The sequence below is a fragment of the Bos mutus genome, chromosome 9 (assembly GCF_027580195.1).
Source record: "Bos mutus isolate GX-2022 chromosome 9, NWIPB_WYAK_1.1, whole genome shotgun sequence".
Classification (NCBI taxonomy): Eukaryota; Metazoa; Chordata; class Mammalia; order Artiodactyla; family Bovidae; genus Bos; species Bos mutus.
The window spans coordinates 76094024-76113355 of NC_091625.1; the positions used below are offsets into that span (position 1 = coordinate 76094024).

Consider the following 19332-nt stretch of genomic DNA (forward strand, 5'->3'; position numbering starts at 1 on the left):
GCCTTATGCTTTCAAATCACAGCCAAGTTTAAAACTTTCCTAGACTGGGAACTTTTCTGGTTTTCTCTCCACCTTTTCTTACCTGTGTATAGTTTTGTTTTGATTTAATAGAGTACAGCTTTTTCCAGTATATAATTGCAGTTTGGTGTTTTTTTTTTATTTAGTTGTTGGCCAAAATCTACAAAATGCCCTTGAAGCCAATATTCCTTAGTGGGCGACTTGCTAGCTTGCCCCGAAGACTTCAGGAGCAGTCAGCGAGCAGTGAGGATGGAATTGAGTCAGTCTTGTCTGACTTTGATGACGACACTGGTAAGTTAATTGAGCTAAACTGGGTTCTTTGCTATGTTTGTATTCCCAAAAGCTGAAGTCAAGAATTCAGTAGCTCATAGATCATAAATGACCATCCACTTACATTGTTATTATTTATAATTCTAACAGAACAAGCCTACCTAAAGTTTCCATGGACTCTTCAAAAACATTTTACAATCAGGGTCTCCAGGCACCTCACTCCAGTACTCTTGCCTGGAGAATCCCATGGATGGAGGAGCCAGGTGGGCTGTAGTCCATGGGGTTGCTGAGTGTCGGACACGACTGAGCGACTTCACTTTCACTTTTCACTTCATGCATTGGAGAAGGAAATGGCAACCCACTCCAGTGTTCTTGCCTGGAGAGTCCCAGGGACAGGGGAGCCTGGTGGGCTGCCGTCTATGGGGTTGCACAGAGTCTGACACGACTGAAGTGACGCAGCAGCAAACCTATCCTTTTTAGATGGATGTGTGTGTGTGTGTGTATGTATGTTAGTTGCTCAGTCGTGTCTGACTCTTTGTGATCCCGTGGATTGTAGCCCACCAGGCTCCTCTGTCCATGGGATTCTCCAGGAAAGAATACTGCAGTGGGATGCCACTCCCTTCTCCAGGGGATCTTCCTGAGCCAGGGATCGAACCCAGGTCTCCTTCATTGCAGGCAGATTCTTTACTGTCTGAGCCATTACGGAAGCCCCCCTTTTAGATGGCTAACTCCGTCTGAAACCAGTGTAGATTTGCAGATTCCACTAAATAAAATTTCTAACTCCAAATTCTCTTGAATTTAGCAAATTGGGTTATGGTTGCATTTGGTGCATTGATACTTAAAATGACTGATAATTGTCTTTAATTCCTTCTAGGAAACACAGTCATTATATAATTACTTCCTATAGGACTATTTGGTTAGAGACTGGGGAAATTAAGCCATTACAGAAGAAAGAATCAGTTTGTGACTGGGTGAAGCTGAAGACTCATTAAAATAATAAGTTTAAAGAATGTTTCAAATTAGTTCCTGTGTAATTTCCTGTGAATTCCAGTTCAAACTAGTAACTGGATAATTTTCAGATTGGTTCACTCTTGTTCACTTTTACTATCTTCTAATACAGATTACTCCGTCCTGTTTCTAGACCTAAAAATGGAAATGATATCCTTCTAGGGATCTAATATCTGGGCATAGGTGTTTCAAACCCTTGTAAAAGGACTTTTGGGAGAAAAAGATTTTTTAATTTACTTTCTGTTTTTAATTCTTCTATTTTTCAGATGCAAATTCATTTTTGGGGATGTCTAGAAATTTTCCAGTTTTGCATAGGGATCATTAACAGTGAAACCTTACAATTTCAGACTAGTTGTTAGGAAAATTATAGGAACGAATAAATATCTAATATAGAAAACAAGTAGATGTTGGATAGTGGCTAGGTGCTGCCTGATAGAGCTTTCACTTAAATGATTAGGTAAGAATTTTTACTTAGCATCTTAAAACTCCAACCCAGAAAATTAAAAGCTTAAGTTGCTTGTCTATAATACAGTCTTTAAAACAGTTGTAAACCATTTGTACAAGTAACAGTGAGCATTCCCTTCCCATTTTTGCAAATTGCTAATCTTTTTTTTATTCTAGGCCGCCCACCCAAGAAAACAGATCAAGTTCAGCCAAGCACCAATCTAAGATTTCCAACAGTATAAATTCATTAAGGGCTTTAAAGTTATATATGTAAAACATCAGAGAAAAGAATAAAAGCTTTAAGTTGGTGTTAAAAATTACTCCTTATCATTGATATGTTTTGATAGTATTCCTGTTTCTGAAGGCAAATAACTGCTTTTCCATTTTCCTATGGAAATTTCAAACACATGTAAAACTAGACAGGATGGTATAAGGAACCTTCATATACCCATCACCCAACCAATTTGCCAGTTTTCTAAAGTATATCAGTTAATTTTCATAATTCACGTGAGCTCTACATTACATGCTTGTCTGCTCCATCTCTTAAATCCTTGTCAATCTATAGATCTTCCTCTTCAAGTTTATTTGTTGAAGGAGTGAGGTTTTTGTCCTGTAGAGTTTTCCTCTTGGATTTTATTGGTTGCACCCCTTATAGTGATGTTTGACATGTTTTTCTGTCCTCTGCATAACCTATTAATTAGTCTGTCCACCCTGCTTACATTTTGAGGCTCATGAGAATTTTTTATCACCTAGTTTTTTATACTTATTGTCCATGACTTTGGTTTTGCCTCCTATTAACAGGAATATTCAAAATTAGGGAAGTATTTTTTTTTTAGTGGGAATATTTAAAAACTGGATCTTCTCATAGTTTTCTTTTGCTGAACAATTAGAAGTATTAAAACAAAATGTAGAATGAGCTGTTTTGTATATTCTATTCTAGATACTTTTGTACCTCGACAAAATGTGGTGTGTACATACAATGGGATACAATTCATTAATGAGATTATAATGCATGCTACAACATGGGTGTACCTTGAATACATTATCCTTAGTAAAATAAGCCAGACACAGGTTGCCAGGGGCTGGAGTGAAGGGGAAAATGCAGAGTTATTGTTACCAGTTACTGAAGTAGTGAAAAAGCTTTGGAAATTAATGGTAATGATGGTTGCAGTAATACCACTGAATCACACATATTAAAATGGCAACTTTTTGTTTATACATATATCTATAATAAATTTTTAAAGGATTAAGGTGATGGAACTAAAAGGATGCATCATTTCTATCATCAGCTCCTGTGAACAGTATTTCTTTCCCTTTGACTTTGTCAGAATAGGAAATCAATTTGTCCATATTTACAGGCACTGAAGGCTGCCTTACGGGGTGACAGCTTACATCCCTATAGCTAGGCAGTTTACAGAAGCCTTTTACATATAGTGTTCACCGTGATCTTGTGATGATTATGTGTTGCTAGGCTGAATTTCACAGAGGTCTGCTTTTGGCTTCCAGGTCTGATCGAAGTCTGGATCATTCTCTTGGAGCAGCTCACAGCAGCTGTGTCCAACTGTCCACGTCAGCACCAACCCCCAACTCTGGATTTGCTCTTTGAGCTGTTGAGAGAGGTTACCAAAACACCTGGTAAGTATTTTTATGTCTGTCTTTTCAGGGCATTTTTATACGTACAGCTCTTTCCAGCAAGGTATTTCTGTGTCTGTTTCACTGCTGTAACACTAGGCAGCATAACAGATGCTCAATACATATATTTTTAATGGCTGCGACTCAGTGACTTAAGACATGTCCTTGTACTATTTATGGGTTTCCCACCAGGTCATTTCTAAATAATGGGTGGTGGCCAGTTAGTTGAATGTGTTGAACCCCACAGTATTCAGGCCAAAGCTCTGGTATCAGTGTCCTCTTAAGCCAGCTGGCTTTCTCTGTTCCATGGTTCCAGCCTTCCTCTTTGGCTAGGTCACACATGCTCTTAGCCCCAGGGCATCAGTAGGCTCACCAGATCTACCACTGATATGAACCAGCCACTCAAATGTATATATAATATAGAGAGCAATATCTTAATTGTATAAGGGGAATTGATGATTAGATTTAGGGAAAGACATCTAGTGATTACCCTGATAATACAGGGGGAAAGTGGCCCTTGGGAATTTCTTTCTTGTAATGAGTTAGTTAGGGCTTAGCATGCACATTGAATCAGCCAAATTTTCCCAAGATCAAAGAAATCTTTTATAGAAATTTTAGTTTTCACTGATAGAACCACAAATGAAACCACCAGTTTAATTCCATAGTGATAAGAGGAGCTTTGTATTCAACATAAATTGATGATAACTTGATAATTGATACTATTTTAAGGTCCATAACAAAGTTTATATCAGAATTATTTTTAGGAAAACCATTATCACTACTCCTATGCATTAAAAAGTTAAAGATTTTCTATCTAAGAATAAGCAGATATTTTATAGAATGAATTATATGCCATTATTTGAAATCTATTTTATTGGTCAGTGCCATTTTCTTCTAAGTGTGGGTGAAGTAGCCCAATAATTCTACTTCTAGAAATCTATTAAAGGAAATTGATAGTAATGAAGATAAAAATCTATACATAATGAAAATTGCTCAAGCATCTTGAATACCAAAATAATTATGAACAACATAAATGGGTTAAGTATATTATGGTAAAAGCATGTAATATTCTATAAGCATTAAATTGAATATTTGTGAATAGTATTTAATGACATGAATATTTATAAGGCACTATATTAAAATATATATATAGTGTGTAGCACAATCTCAACTTTATGTGAAGCATTTATAAATACAGATACCCAAACATATGTACATTCGAAAAGTACTAGAAGGAAACACATCAAAATATTTTCTTCCTTTGTATTCTCATGTTTTCTGTATTTATGATAAAAAGCATACCTTGCTTTTGTAATCAGAATTTTAAAAATCTATCAACATTTCCACAAAGATTCTTACTGCATTGTTCATAAAGCAAAATATAGAAACCTCTTAAATGTCCATTAGTAAGGGAATGGATAAGTAAACTAATGTACATACAGTTTGAGTAATTTGGAACAGAATGTAGTAATAAAAATGAGGAATATCTAAATTTGCTGACAAAGAGTGATCTCTAACACATACTGTTAAGGGCAAAATAATAATACAGACCAAGGTTTACAATATCCCATTTATAAAAAGTAATAAAACTATATTCCTCTTTTCATATAAATATATGTACTTACAGTTTAAAGGGTACAAACCCTATGCATGTGTGTATTGTATGTTTATGTCTGGGGACTAAGGAATTGATCAAGTGATGCTTTACCTTCATCAGCATTATTTGAATTTGTAGTGAGTATATTTGTGTATTTCTTGTGTAATTAAAATCATACAGAAACAAGAAAAATGTCACCAAAGACCATATATTCCCCAGTCAGTGGTAAATTCCCTGATCCTTCTCAGACAATGGAGAGCTCCTTCAAAAGAGATAGCAGGGCCATGAGATGGCAGAGAGCTTCCCTTTAATTGCAGGAGAGGTGCTAAGGTCACAGTTCTGACACTGGCTTTGCTTTTTCAGGACCAGGGTTTGGCATCTATGCAGTTGTTCACCTTCTCCTTCCTGTGATGTCTCTTTGGCTTCGCCGTAGCCATAAAGACCATTCTTACTGGGACATTGCCTCGGCTAACTTCAAGCATGCCATTGGTCTGTCCTGTGAGCTGGTGGTGGAGCACATTCAGAGCTTTATCCACTCAGGTATCTGTGGTACCAGAGCAGCTCATACTGAGTCGTCGTTTAGTAGACAGCATCGTTGTCTAAAAGTGCCTAGTAAAGACCAGTGTGTGATTTTAGTCCTGGAAATTATTAAGATAGAATTACATGGTCATTGCCAGCCTTATGCAGGAAACATGAAACACAGGTTCAAACCCTGGATCAGGAAGATCCCCTGGAGGAAGGCATGGCAATCCACTTCAGTATTCTTGCCTGTCCTCCTCGGTCAGAGGAGCTGAGCAGTTTATAGTCCGTGGGGTCACAAAGAGTTGGACACAACTTAGCACGCACGCAAAAGATAAAACACCTAATAAGGTCTAGGATATCTATGCATTAGGAGAGGGAAGGCAAGTTCAAGTATTGATATGTAAGAAATTGAAATATCTGTATAGCCTGGGGGTAAGGGAAGGATGTATCCCATTATCCTGTTGCATCTGGGGAGTGGTTTTAGGAAAGGCTCAAATTATGGGCAGGAAGTTACTTAACAGGTAAGGGGTGAAGAGAGAGGTCTTAATGTCTGTGGCACTTTGGAAAAGATTTGGAAGTGTGGGGTAGATGATATGTCGACGTCAGCAGATGGAGAGGGAGCTAGAGGCAGGAGAAATCTGTCAGCTGTTGTACCAATGGAGTAATATTTGTGAAATATGGATTCTTGTTCATGATTCTTGCCGTGGAAACAGGAGAAATCTTGCTGCTCGCCCTAGAGGTTATAGGGGAAAGGTGTTGTACAGAAGTATAAAGGAAGAGGTGAGATTAGAGAAACTCATGAGGACTTGACCCCAAAGGAGAGTCAGAAAGCAAAGATAAGAAATGGGGTCTCTACTAAGCACAAAACACACGGACTGAAAAAGAAGAGAAACACATGTAGCCACAACCACATTCCTAGGGGTAGTGTTTCTGTCCAGGTCAGGGCTTTGCCCAGCTCAGGATCCTTGCAGATTCTACCGAGAATTGGTTGTGTTGCATTGCAAAGACTTTGTGGAAAACAGAATGTGATTTTGGAAGGTCTTATTTTCTTTAGTCTGGGGACAGTATGCAGACTGAAGCCAAACTGAAAAGGTTCAAGAAGTGGTAGTTAATACAAGATGTTTTGTTTACTAAGAGTATTTAATTAAATATATTAATAATTCAACTAGCAGCAGTAAGGAATATTTGTTTTATCTTTCCCTTTAAGAATTAACATATTTTACTAGTTAGTATTCAATCTGTATAATAGTATATGTTCTATTCTGCTTAAGCAGATGAATTATATACTTTGAAAAGTCAGCCTCATGCATTTCATCTTGATATATCCAGAAATGGATGGAACAAGCCAAGATTAGATAAAAATCCAAGAAAATTTGTGTTGTAATGGCCATTTTTCTCATTGTTCTATTTTCTTTATATTTCTGCATGTTTTCACACTCAGCCTTCCCTCTTTCGCCATTCAGCCCATTCCTTTGCAGTACCGTTGAATGCAGTCTCACTTTGATTTCCCTGTAGACATCAGGTATGAGAGCATGATCAACACCATGCTGAAGGACCTCTTTGAACTACTGGTAGCATGTGTAGCCAAGCCCATGGAAACCATCTCCCGAGTAGGCTGCTCCTGTATTAGGTGAGAAAAAGGTTTCCTGACTCTCTACAGTTTTTATTATGAAGTCCAGGAAAATTAAATTCTTTTGTGGTAGCAATCTACTTTTTATAAATTAAAAATGACTATGCTACTAATTCTTCATTTCATTCAATTGGCAAATATATATTGTGGAAGTCATTAAACAGGGTGCTCTACTGCCCAGAAAGTGACGTGACCAAGATACCTACCCTTCGGGAGCATATAACGTGTTCTAAAGCACAGAACAGGCAGAGTCATGGGGAGAGTGATAACGGTGAGGGGGAACTAGAAAGGGAATTGAAGGACAAGAAGCCTGGGGAGCAGGGCGGTTGGCAGGAGCTTTGGTAATGATACTTGGTCAGCGCTCCCAAGGTGGGCAAGCTTCTGATAGGTGGTGACTTTGTAAGCAGAGGAATAGCATGAACAATTACATAGAGATAAGAATTACAAGTGACAAGGGGGTTTTGTTTCGCTGTGTGTAGAGGAGCAGTGGAAAACGGGGCTAGAATGGGAAAATTTGTATAGAATATATATATATAGTCTTGCATGAGAACCTAAAGTTTAAACATTGGCCTGTTTGTAATGGGGGCCCATTTTTATATCCAGTGGGTTAGGAAATAGTGGGAGCCCAAAACCCAAAGATAAAAAATAGCAAGTCTTAGGGAAACTAGACTAAATCTAGGCACTCGCTGGGAAGGGCCTACCTTTTGTGACATTAAAACGTCTGAATGCAAGACTTGTCCCTCCTGGCAGGTACGTCCTCGTGACAGCGGGCCCCGTGTTCACGGAGGAGATGTGGAGGCTGGCCTGCTGTGCCCTGCAGGACGCCTTCTCGGCCACGCTCAAGCCGGTGAAGGTGAGCCACTCAAGAGGCGAGAGTAGGGCGCCTGCCTCCTAGCAGGCGGTCTCACTCGGTGAGAACGAAGTAGCCATGTCAGTACTTTGTCCCAGACTCTATGGCAGTGTCAGATCCATGACCGGGCCTGGAGCTGTGCGCACCCAGCAAACAACCACTGTGTTGCTCCCTAGGACCTGCTGGGCTGCTTCCACAGTGGCACCGAGAGCTTCAGCGGCGAAGGCTGCCAGGTGAGGGTGGCCGCCCCGTCCTCCTCCCCAAGTGCCGAGGCCGAGTACTGGCGCATCCGAGCCATGGCTCAGCAGGTAAGGGCGGGGGCTTTTGATCTCAGGGGCTCAGGAAGCTTGAGATGCTGTTGGAGGTCCTTCTCAAAGGCTGTGCATCACCAAACTGCCTTTCTTTCCCTTGGGGACATAAACCTCCCGGCTCTGACCAGTGCTGATCTTTACTAGAAACAACTTGAACCCAATCACCAGCATTAAGGTCCTCTCACCATCTCTAGCTTGTTACATCCTCCAGCGTCCTGATCACATGGGGTCCTTTTCCACCTGGACTCTGCACTCCATATATAATTTGCTTGCCCTGCTTATAAATATTTACTGCAATATTGTTGTTAATCCTCTACTATGAGTGCTTAAGTTAGGATGGCAAACTTGTTTTTTCCTGTATCTCCCATAAGGAGCATAGAGCTTAATAAATTTGCTGTTGCTTAATAAATTTGAGTTGAATGTTAACAGCTCAGTAAAATTAAAATGTATTTGTCCATGCAGGAATCACCATGTACCAGTGACTTTTTCTTCCTAACACATGGCAGAATTCATAAATATTGGTTGTAAGCCAAGCCAGGAGCAGAGAACATATTCTGTATATTTTTCTTGGCAGTCCTGGAACAGGGCAGATAGAAGGCACTTATTAAATGTTTGTTGGGTCAGTGAATCACAGAAGGCCTTAGCTTTATCGTGGACCACAGATACGCACTCAAAAACTTAAGTGACCTGTCAATCTGCCTCTAAGAAACCCTGCATGGGGCTTTCATCAATAGTGTACCTTAATTCATGTCTGTTCATAATAGAGGAAGAACAAAAGGAACAAAAGTCGACTAAATTCCAAACCACTATTGATTGGCTAAATTCTATCATGAATTAGCAACAGACATATTTGAATTGTGTTTTCCTATGCAGAAGATAATTTACATATACAAGTGTTTAAAATATTAAGCGGTTTTTATAAATGCGTATGCACTAGGAAAATGAAGTGAGTTGGGGTTTATCTTCAAAAGTTCCCTTTCTCTACAAAATCTATTTAACTTCTTAAGAGAATCTCCCCTCAGCACACTGATAACCCAGGATGCCCTGAGTATCAATCAATGTAAAGAACTCAGTCACGTTCACATTGTCAGTGGAGAAGTCTCTTGTCAAGTCTGCTCCTCAGCTCAGCACGTGGGACAAGAACCTCCCACCTTCAGCTCCGCTTTCATCTGCTGAGCACATCCCTCCCCTCAGCAGTAAGTCTGACCAGGAACCATAAGGGAAGGCAAGAGTGTGGGCCTCCAGAGGGGTGGTTTCTCCAAGTAGGGAACTATCCCATCTGGCTAGATGCAGAATTTTTCCTTGTGCGTCCGATGGTCTTTTCAACCACATCCTACCACATAGCGAGAAAATGGAATCCTGTTCTGAAATAGATTATTAATGGAGAAGAACAGCTAATGAATCTTTCATTTCCTAATATGTCTTTCTTCTTCTGTCATAAACCTTCCTCCCATATTCACTCTTCTGCTGCTAAGTCACTTCGTCATGTCCGACTCTGTGTGACCCCATAGACGGCAGCCCACCAGGCTCCCCCGACCCTGGGATTCTCCAGACAAGAACACTGGAGTGGGTTGCCATTTCCTTCTCCAATGCGTGAAAGTGAAGTCGCTCAGTCGTGTCCGACTCTTAGCGACCCCATGGACTGCAGCCCTCCAGGCTCCTCCATCCATGAGATTTTCCAGGCAGGAGTACCCAATATTCAGTTATGATAATTTAACGAAATTTGGGGCTTCCCTCATAGCTCAGTTGGTAAAGAATCTGCCTGCAATGCAGGAGACCTGGGTTCGATTCCTGGGTCCAGAAGATCCCCTGGAGAAGGAAATGGCAACCCACTTCAGTATTCTTGCCTGGAAAATCCCATGGACAGAGGAGCCTGGCTGGCTACAGTCCATGGGGTCGCAAAGAGTCGGACACGACTTAGTGACTAAACCACCACCACCAAAATTTGGAAAAAGAAAGTTCTTTAAAAACACTCATTTTCAAAGGTAAGTCATGAAAGTGGATTAAATAACATCAAATGAAATCATTTAGATCAGAATCCAAGCAGTGGTTACTATTTTCTAAGTCACTTCTCCCAGTGTCTAATAGAGTAACATGGCCACATCACTGTCCTGAAAGGAGAGGTCCCAATTAATTTCCCATTCCTGCATAGGATAGATGTACCAAACAGACCTCTAAACCAGAGAAGATCTCTTGCAAACATAGCCCCTTTTTATTTACTCTTAATATTAAATGTCAGTCCTTGCTGTTTGGAATGTAATGACTTGTCATGTGGTAGAAGCAGTAGTGTTATTACTATTAGTGCCAGCAGCTAACATTTATGGAATATTTACTCTTCTAGTGCTCTGCATGTGTTAATACACTTATTAATTCATTTAATTCAACAAACATACCAAGTAGGAAACCATCACTGACCTCATTTTAGAGGTGAGAAAATGAGGAGAAAGAGGACGCCTCTGGCCGAGGAACATCCATCCAGCTGATCCCTGGTAGAGGCAGGTCAAGGATGGTGGCACTCTGAACTGTACCTTTCTCTACCTGTGCAGGTATTTATGTTGGATACCCAGTGCTCACCAAAGACTCCAAACAACTTCGATCATGCTCAGTCCTGTCAGCTCATTATTGAACTGCCTCCTGATGAGAAGCCAAATGGACATACCAAGAAAAGGTAAGCAGCTAAACTTCAACAGGGAGAGCACATACCAACAGGAAAGTTCATTTATTCCCAGCTCTTGTTCATTGTAATTCAGTCTTCAGCCGAGAATGCTGAAAACAACTGGGGAATCACTTAGCAAAGGTTTTCATACAAAACTGTTAATTTCCCACATTTCACATGTCTTAGCTTGCTAGGACTGCCATAACAAAGTACTGGGTGGCTTAAACAATAGAAATTTAATTTCTCACAGTTCTGGTCTCTTTGGAGGCCTTCCTCCTTGACTTCGAGATGAATGCCTGCTCCCTGTGCCTTCCCGTGGTCTCCCCTCTGTGTCTATGTCCAGATTTCCTCTTCCTATAAGGACACCAGTCATTTGATTAGGGTCCATACTAATGCCCTCAGTTTAACCTAATTGCTTCTTTAAAGATCCTTTTTCCGAGTACATATTCTGTGACGTTAGGACTTTTGGGGAGGATACAACTCAATGTATCTATAGCATCGTACATATTATAATCCTTTTTTTCTTCCTGCTTTTTGTGGCTTTTTTTTTTAATAATCGTTTTTTAAAAAGTAATTTGAGGCCTGATCCATACTATTTCAGTGAGATATTTCTCATGAGCAGTACAGTTGTTAGGATAGAGAAAGATTTGTGTGTGCCACAAGAAACTTGCCTTTTTAAATACCGTCATATTGCCTAAAAATGATTGTTCCTAGAGTTTAGAATGAAGCCAATGACTGAAAGTTTCCATTTTTAAACTTCTGACACACTAATCCACCTGTGCATGAGGAAACATTCAGGGAGACTGCGGAGCAGCGGACAAATCCAGGTCTGGCCAAGTGCAGTACCTGTGTCCTTTCCCATTTAAGGGAAAGAGTGCAATTTTTTCAAAAGTTACAGCAGTTAATATACCAGTTTGATTAATACACCTAATTTGGGTAAAATTTCTAGGTACTGATTTTTTAGTCAAGCATGTATGGTACATACAAAAGACTATGTGGAAGGTTCATAAGTTATAGACCATGAATAAAAATGAGATAACTAATGAACCTGCCACTGAACTTTACCAATATCCCATGTGCTCCTCCCGATCCTACCTGCTTCCCTCCACTGCAGGTCACTGTTCTATGTACCAATGGCTGTACACTCCTTTCCACATCTTTAGGCTTTGATCTACTTTTAAATTTTAGTTCTTTATTTATATTTCTAGTCCCTTCAGCCAATTATTCCTGCTAAAATAATTTTTGAAGTAAAAGGAGAAAAAGGAATAAGCTGAATTCACATTACAAATAAAACATAGAAAAAAACAGGATCACCTAGTATTGCTGTGTTATTGGTTTAAAGGCTTTAACAGGTTAAGATTTAATAGACAATTACCCCCTCAATGAAGTTTCAGCAAAACAGGAAAAGTGTATTAAATTCTTTAGTAGAGACCACTATGCCTAAAAACATTCTCTAAAATTCTTTGAATGCTTTGCATTGTTGGACTGGACTCACTCACAGGGGCAATTCTTAGCATAGAAGGTAGTAAACAATGAGTTAGATGTAAGAAAAGTTTGTGTATCTGATGGTTAGGTGCCTCCTAAGAGGTCCAAATCGAAATCACCCATGGGAGGAAAAAAAATAGATAACTAAAACCAGATTGTAGCATTTAAGAGAAATTTGGGTTTCATTTTTAAGTCATTTTGACATTGACAACCCCATGACATTTAAATAAGCCCCATAATCTTAATTTGAGCTTTATGATGTACTTTTAACTGTGAATCTGTTTATCTCTGCTACTGATATTAGCATGTTTTAAGTCAGCCACTTGTTAAGCAGTTCACTCCAAATTACCCTGTCTGGAGGCTGGCTTGCCTGTACACCTTGCATCAGAAGCAGGAAGGGAAGGTGTAAGTTTCTCCACTTCAAGGTTCCCCTCATAAAGGGTGTGCTGGATAAAAATTACCTGTTGATTTTTGTTTGCTCCAGATCTGTCTTGTCTCCTGTCAGCATAGATGATGAAGAAGAGTTGCAGATCTATAAAGAGTTATTTCACTGTTTCAGTACTTTTCTGAAAGTTTGATCTCTTCAGTATTACTGCTTCTTCCCCATGGCTTTCTTATTGCTGCATTATGTGGCTTAAACCTAAGGGGGATTCTCTGTCCTTTTTAACATGTTCAGTTAGAAATTTATCTCTCAAAGCATCAAAGGAAATACCTTGGTTGACAGGATGCTTTGACAGGGCTTTGATCAACTCTCTCTTTAGGCATTTGCTGGTAAAGGGCTTTGCATTTCTCAGGTAATAGGCAATATTTCCTGAGCTAGGCTGCTTATACCTTCAGAAGTCACACACACACACACACTCCCTGGGTATGCGTCTTACTTCAGGAGTCCAGGCTGCCAGTGGAAAGGGGCTGAGGTGTGAGAGCCATTGCTCCTGGAGACTATTTCCTCTGGGTGCCTACACTCAGCACTAACCTGGTTTTTCTTATTTTGTTTGAGTGTCTCTCTCACCATATACTTGCCCTGAAACAAGAAGATGAATAAGGCACTGCCTTGTCCCTTGAAGATTTATGGGGCAGTGGGGAGGCCAGATAAGTGACAGGATTTCCCTTCTTAGGGTCCTATAGTTGCAGACCTGAAGCAGTAGACCAAACTGGTGGCTTTCACAGCTGCTGCTTCAGAAGAGTACATGTTCAGGTCTCCTGATAACACCCCAAAAGTTACTTCTGTGGCAGGGACATTGAGAGGGATTGGGGAATTATTTTTTAATTGGTTCAGAGTTTGTTTGGGATGATGAAAAATGATGTAGAAATAGATAGTGGTGATGATTACCCAACATTGTGTCTGTACTTAATGCCCATGAATTGAACTTTTAAAAATAGTTAAAATAGTAACTTTAGGTTATATACATTTTGCCACAAAAAAAGTTGCTTAAGTGATTTGTTAGAAGGGGTTATGTGAGTTCTTTGAACTTATTCCATTTTTGCTGAAAGTACAGTGTTGTCTCTGAAATACCACTATGCAAAGGGCAAAGTCAGCCTTTCAAAAATGCATGGGAGGGTTTTTTTTTTTCTTCTTTGCTAGTTAAAATATTTTTCCTGCTAGTTATAAAAGTAATTTTTAAATTCATGGTCTAAAAAAATGGCACAAATGAACTTATTTACAAAACAGGAAGAGTCACAGATGTAGAAAGCAAACTTATGGTTACGGGGGAGGTATACATGGGGAGATTGGTATTAACATATACACACTCCTGTATAGCACAAGTCTACTCAATACTCTAATGACCTATGTGGAAAAAGAATACTTAAATCCGCTTTTTAGATATGTATAACTGATGCACTTGGCTATACACCTGAAACCAACACAACACTGTAAATCAATTGTACTCCAATAAAACTGTAAAAAGAATAAAGCAAAAAATATGAACAGATTTATAGTATGAATGAGTTATAATTTTGTCTTTATCCAGTTATGAGAATTAGTTTGCAACATGATCTAAGCTATTTTCATGAAATTCTAAGAGCAATGAAAAGAATGAGAAACCATAAACCCAAAGCCACACTGATGAATTCAAATATTTTCTTAGTACAGGAATCCAACCAAACAAAAGGGGCTGAATCACCAAGTATTTGAGCATTCACTTGTAATGTCGCTTTATCAGGTCTTTACACTGATTAGGAAATTTTCATGACTGGTGAGTTGCGTCTGCTTTTCAACCAGGAGATCTGGTCCGATGTCTAGAGAGTATCACTTTCTCCCACTTCCCCCAAGTGCACATCCAAGGCCCACAGAGTTCCACGTCATTGCTGACAGAAAAGGATGCAAGGAAGGAATTAGCCTGTTCTGAGTGAATGCTTTCTCTTCTAGGTTTGCTTTAGAATGCTGAAAATTATCAATTTCTTTCTTTGAAAATGTTAGCCCTATAATACCTCTAAAGTTAAACCTTTTCAATGTTTGGATCTCTTCTATCACACACTGGAAGAAATAAAACTTTTATACATACGCATCTAAAGCATGAACATTTTTGGTCCTGGAAAACTGGTTTGGTGCCTACAAACCAACTTCAATACGATTCTAGAACTTTGAGTTTGAAGATGGCAGAGCAGAAGGACGTGAGCTCACCTCTTCTTCCAGAAACCCAAATCACAACTAACTGCTGAATAACCATGGACCAAAAAAAACACAGCCTGCCAAGAAAGATACCCTGTGTCCAAAGACAAATAAGCCACAGGAAGACAGTAGGAGGGGCACAATCGTGATAAAATCAAATCCCATACACACCAGGTGGGCGACCCACAAACTGGAATGGAAAACAGTTATACCACAGAAGTTCTCCCACAGGAGTAAAAGTTCTGAGCCCCACATCAGGCCCCCCAGCTTGGGGGTCTGGCAACAGGAAGATGAGCTAATGAGGCCCCAGAGATTGTGGCCTTGAAAACAAGTGGGATTTGATTGCAGGAGTTCCACCAGACTAAGGAAAACAGAAACTCCACTCTCAGAGGGTACACTCTCAGAGGGCCTCAAGTGGATAGCAACCAGAGGAAAAAAGCAATGACCTCATTCTCTTATGAGATCAAGCCACACTTACCTGCAAGTATTGGAGCGTCTCCTGTGAAGGCAGTCGAGGGGCAGGTGTGGCTCAGTGTGAACACTTGTGGCAGTCATTCTGGGGGAGTACTTGTTGGTGTGAGCCCTCGAGGAAGACTCCAGCTTAGCAACAAATGCTGAAGGAACTTCTGTAGGCAGAAAAGGCCACAACTAGAAATAAGAAAATTATGAAAGGAAAAGCTCAATGGTAAAGGCAAACATGCAATAAAGGTAGGAAATCATCCACACACAAATATGGTATCGAAGTTAGCAGTCATGAGAACAGGAGAGCACAAATGCAAGATACCTGGAAATGCATTCAGAATTAAAACACCAGCAGGGACTTCCCTGATGAATCCGCCTGCCAGTGCAGGGGACACAGGTTCGATCCCTGGTGTGGGAAGATTCCACATGCCTCGGAGATACTGGACTCATGTTCCACAACTAAGCCTGTGCACCTAGATCCTGTGCTCTGCAACAAGAGAAGCCACCTCAGTGAGAAGCCCATGCACTGAGACTAGAGAGTAGCTGTAGATCACTGAAACTAGAGAAGGCCTGCACAAAGCAAGAAAGACCCAGTATGGAAGTAAATAAATTAACATTAAAAAAACAGCAATTTAAAACAATCCTATTTATGTATAGACTGTTACAGTATCAAAACCTCATGATAACTGCAAACCAAAAATCTACAGTGGATACACACACAAAAAAGTAAAAGGAATCCAAACACAATACTAAATTGAATGATCAAATCACGAGAGGACAAAAGAGGAAAGGAAGAAAAAAGACCTATAAAAACAAATCCAAAACAATTAATGAAATGGCACTAAAAACATACACATGGTGAGTGCTAAGTCGCTTCAGTCGTGTCCGACTCTGTGTGACCCAATGGACTGTAGCCTGCCAGGCTCCTCTGTCCATAGGATTCTCCAGGCAAGAATACTGGAATGGGTTGCCATGCCCTCCTCCAGAGGATCTCTCCAACCCAGGGATCAAACCCATGTCTCCTGCATCACAGGAGGATTCTTTACCACTGAGCCACTGGGAAGCCTCAGAACATACATATACCTTAAATGTTCCAACCAAAAGACATAGTCTGGTTGAATGGATACAAAAACAAGGCTTGTACACATGCTGTCTACAAGAGACCCATTTCAGATCTAGGGACACATACAGACTGAAAGTGAGAGAATAGAGTAAGGTATTCCACGCAGATGGAAGTCAAAAGAAAGCTGGAGTAGCAATATTCATATCAAACAAAATACTTTAAGGACTATGACAAGAGACAAATAAGGATGCTACATAATGATCAGCAGATTGATGATCTAAAAACTGTAAATATATATTCACCCAACACAGGAGCTGTACAACACACTATCATGTCCTGACTTTGTACTTTGAGAGGCTATCCCTGAACAAAATAAAATCATGCTTTTGGAGAAAAAAATACTGTGGAATCTTGCAATTAGCTATTTCTTGGAATTCCCTAGATAAGTAGCATAATAGAGGTTGTAAGCTCTTAAGCCTATCTTAGTGAAATAAAGACTTCATTCATAGAAAGGCAAGGAAAAGTGAAACTGAGGAAAAGAAATGAACTCAAAGGTCCAAGCATAATGTTAATTATAATTTTTCTATTAAAAATTCCTCAGCCAATACTTTAAAAATAATAAAAGCCTTGGGTTTAAGGAAAAATGCCAAAGGGTAGGCTAAAGGCCAATTAGTGTTTTGTTGCCCTTAGTTGCTCAGTCATGTCCAACTCTGCGACCCCATGGACTGTAGCCCACCTGTCTGTGGAATTCTCCAGCCAAGAATACTGGAATGGGTTACCATTTTCTCCTTCAGGGGTTCTTCTGGACCCAGGGATCAAACCCACGTCTCTTGCATCTCCTGAATTGGCAGGCAGATTCTTTACCACTGGTGCCACCTGGGAAGCCTAAAATTAATATAACTCAACAGAAACTGTTGTTTTCTTGATTTGTTTACTACTCATAACTACAAAAGAAAACAGGTTATATACTGTAATTGTGCCTATGTTAAAAAGTTTTTATAAAATCGCTCTATTTCCCAAGGCTTGTTGACAACTGTTAACTCAGTATCATAACATTAATTCTATAGCTCCTAGAATTTTTTTGGTCAGGAATTCCATTATTTATGATTTGTCATCCTGTAATGTCATCCAAAAAATTTGTCCTTTTTGAAGAAAGGCATTAAAATACAAGTAGTTTGTCATTTTGTCTAGTCATTCTGGTTTTGCTTTAAGGTAACTCATATAAGGCAGCAGGCTGTTAACCAATACTTTTTTTTTTTTCTTTCATTTGAAGTGTTTCTTTCAGGGAAATTGTGGTGAGTTTACTATCCCATCAAGTATTACTCCAGAACTTATATGATATCTTATTAGAAGAGTTTGTCAAAGGCCCCTCTCCTGGGGAGGAGAAGATCCAAGGGCCAGAAACCAAGCTGGCTGGCTTCCTCAGATACATCTCCATGCAGAACCTGGCCGTCATCTTTGACCTCCTGCTGGACTCCTACAGGACGGCCAGAGAGTTTGACACCAGCCCAGGGCTGAAGTGCCTGCTGAAGAAAGTGTCTGGCATAGGGGGCGCTGCCAACCTCTACCGCCAGTCTGCCATGAGTTTCAACATTTATTTCCACGCACTGGTCTGTGCTGTTCTTAGCAACCAAGAAACCATCACTGCTGACCAAGTGAAGAAGGTCCTTTTTGAGGACGATGAGAGGAGCACAGATTCGTCCCAGCAGTGTTCATCAGAAGATGAAGACATTTTTGAGGAGACTGCCCAGGTGAGCCCCCCGAGAGGCAAAGAAAAGAGGCAGTGGAGGGCTCGGATGCCCTCGCTCAGCGTCCAGCCCGTCAGCAACGCGGACTGGGTGTGGCTGGTCAAGAGGCTTCACAAGCTGTGCATGGAGCTGTGTAACAACTACATCCAGATGCACCTGGACCTGGAAAACAGTATGGAGGAGGCCCCAATCTTCAAGAGTGACCCTTTCTTCATCCTTCCCTCCTTCCAGTCGGAGTCCTCCACCCCGTCCACCGGGGGCTTCTCAGGGAAAGACACGCCTTCCGAGGATGACCGCAGTCAGACCCGGGATCATGCGGGCGAGCCTCTGAGCCTGAGGGGGACCAGTGGGGAGCTGCTGCTGCTGCCCCCGAGCCCCAAGGTGGAGAAGAAGGATCCCAGCCGCAAGAAGGAGTGGTGGGAGAACGCGGGCAACAAAATCTATACCATGGCAGCCGACAAGACCATCTCAAAGCTGATGACCGAGTACAAGAGGAGGAAACAGCAGCACAACCTGCCTGTCTTCCCCAAAGAGATCAAGGTGGAGAAGAAGGGAGAGGTGCTGGGCGCCAGGGGCCAAGGCTCCCCACTGCTCCAGCGACCCCAGCACCTGATGGACCAGGGACAGATGCGGCACTCTTTCAGTGCCGGCCCTGAGCTGCTGCGCCAGGAGAAGAGGCCCCGCTCCGGCTCCACCGGCAGCTCCCGGAGTGTCTCCGCGAGGGACGCAGAAGCCCAGATCCAGGTGGGTCCCCGCTCACCGGAGGATGCAAAGGGCTGCGCCTGGCTATGCAGGAGGGTGGCTAGGTACAAGGGATCCACCTGTCCCCGCTCTGGGAGCACTCAGACACGTCCCGAGCCTCCAAGATATAGGATCCATCAGTATATCCTTGTGAAACTGAAATCTTACTCTCAGATAATTTCAGAAATTCTTTTTATGGATTATAACAGATACTGTCCAGAATATCCGGAATTAGGACCCCTCCTCCCCCCCCACCCCCCGCTGTGTAAATAAGATGACTCCAA

General features: G+C 40.9%; 1 protein-coding gene and 1 long non-coding RNA gene across 8 annotated transcripts in view; one reads left to right on the forward strand and one right to left on the reverse strand.

The window, feature by feature from the left end:
* The window catches only part of ARFGEF3 (ARFGEF family member 3), a 178387-nt gene that overhangs the window by 149926 nt on the left and 9129 nt on the right, over positions 1-19332 (forward strand). For 5 of the 6 annotated variants that reach the window (XM_070376749.1, XM_070376750.1, XM_070376751.1 and 2 more), the window contains 8 exons: positions 165-309; positions 3247-3375; positions 5333-5509; positions 7007-7121; positions 7872-7974; positions 8148-8279; positions 10829-10950; positions 17833-19051. In XM_070376749.1, coding sequence (XP_070232850.1) covers positions 165-309; positions 3247-3375; positions 5333-5509; positions 7007-7121; positions 7872-7974; positions 8148-8279; positions 10829-10950; positions 17833-19051 — 2142 coding nt within the window. The remainder of the gene's footprint in view (positions 1-164; positions 310-3246; positions 3376-5332; positions 5510-7006; positions 7122-7871; positions 7975-8147; positions 8280-10828; positions 10951-17832; positions 19052-19332) is intronic. The other variant, XM_070376752.1, reaches the window with a different exon arrangement.
* LOC138989177 (uncharacterized) overlaps positions 1998-19332 on the reverse strand; it is a 76253-nt gene continuing 58918 nt past the window's right edge. For both annotated transcript variants that reach the window (XR_011465393.1, XR_011465394.1), the window contains exons 2-3: positions 15513-15660; positions 1998-3347 (exon numbers count right to left, since the gene is read on the reverse strand). This is a non-coding gene — a long non-coding RNA (uncharacterized lncRNA). The remainder of the gene's footprint in view (positions 3348-15512; positions 15661-19332) is intronic.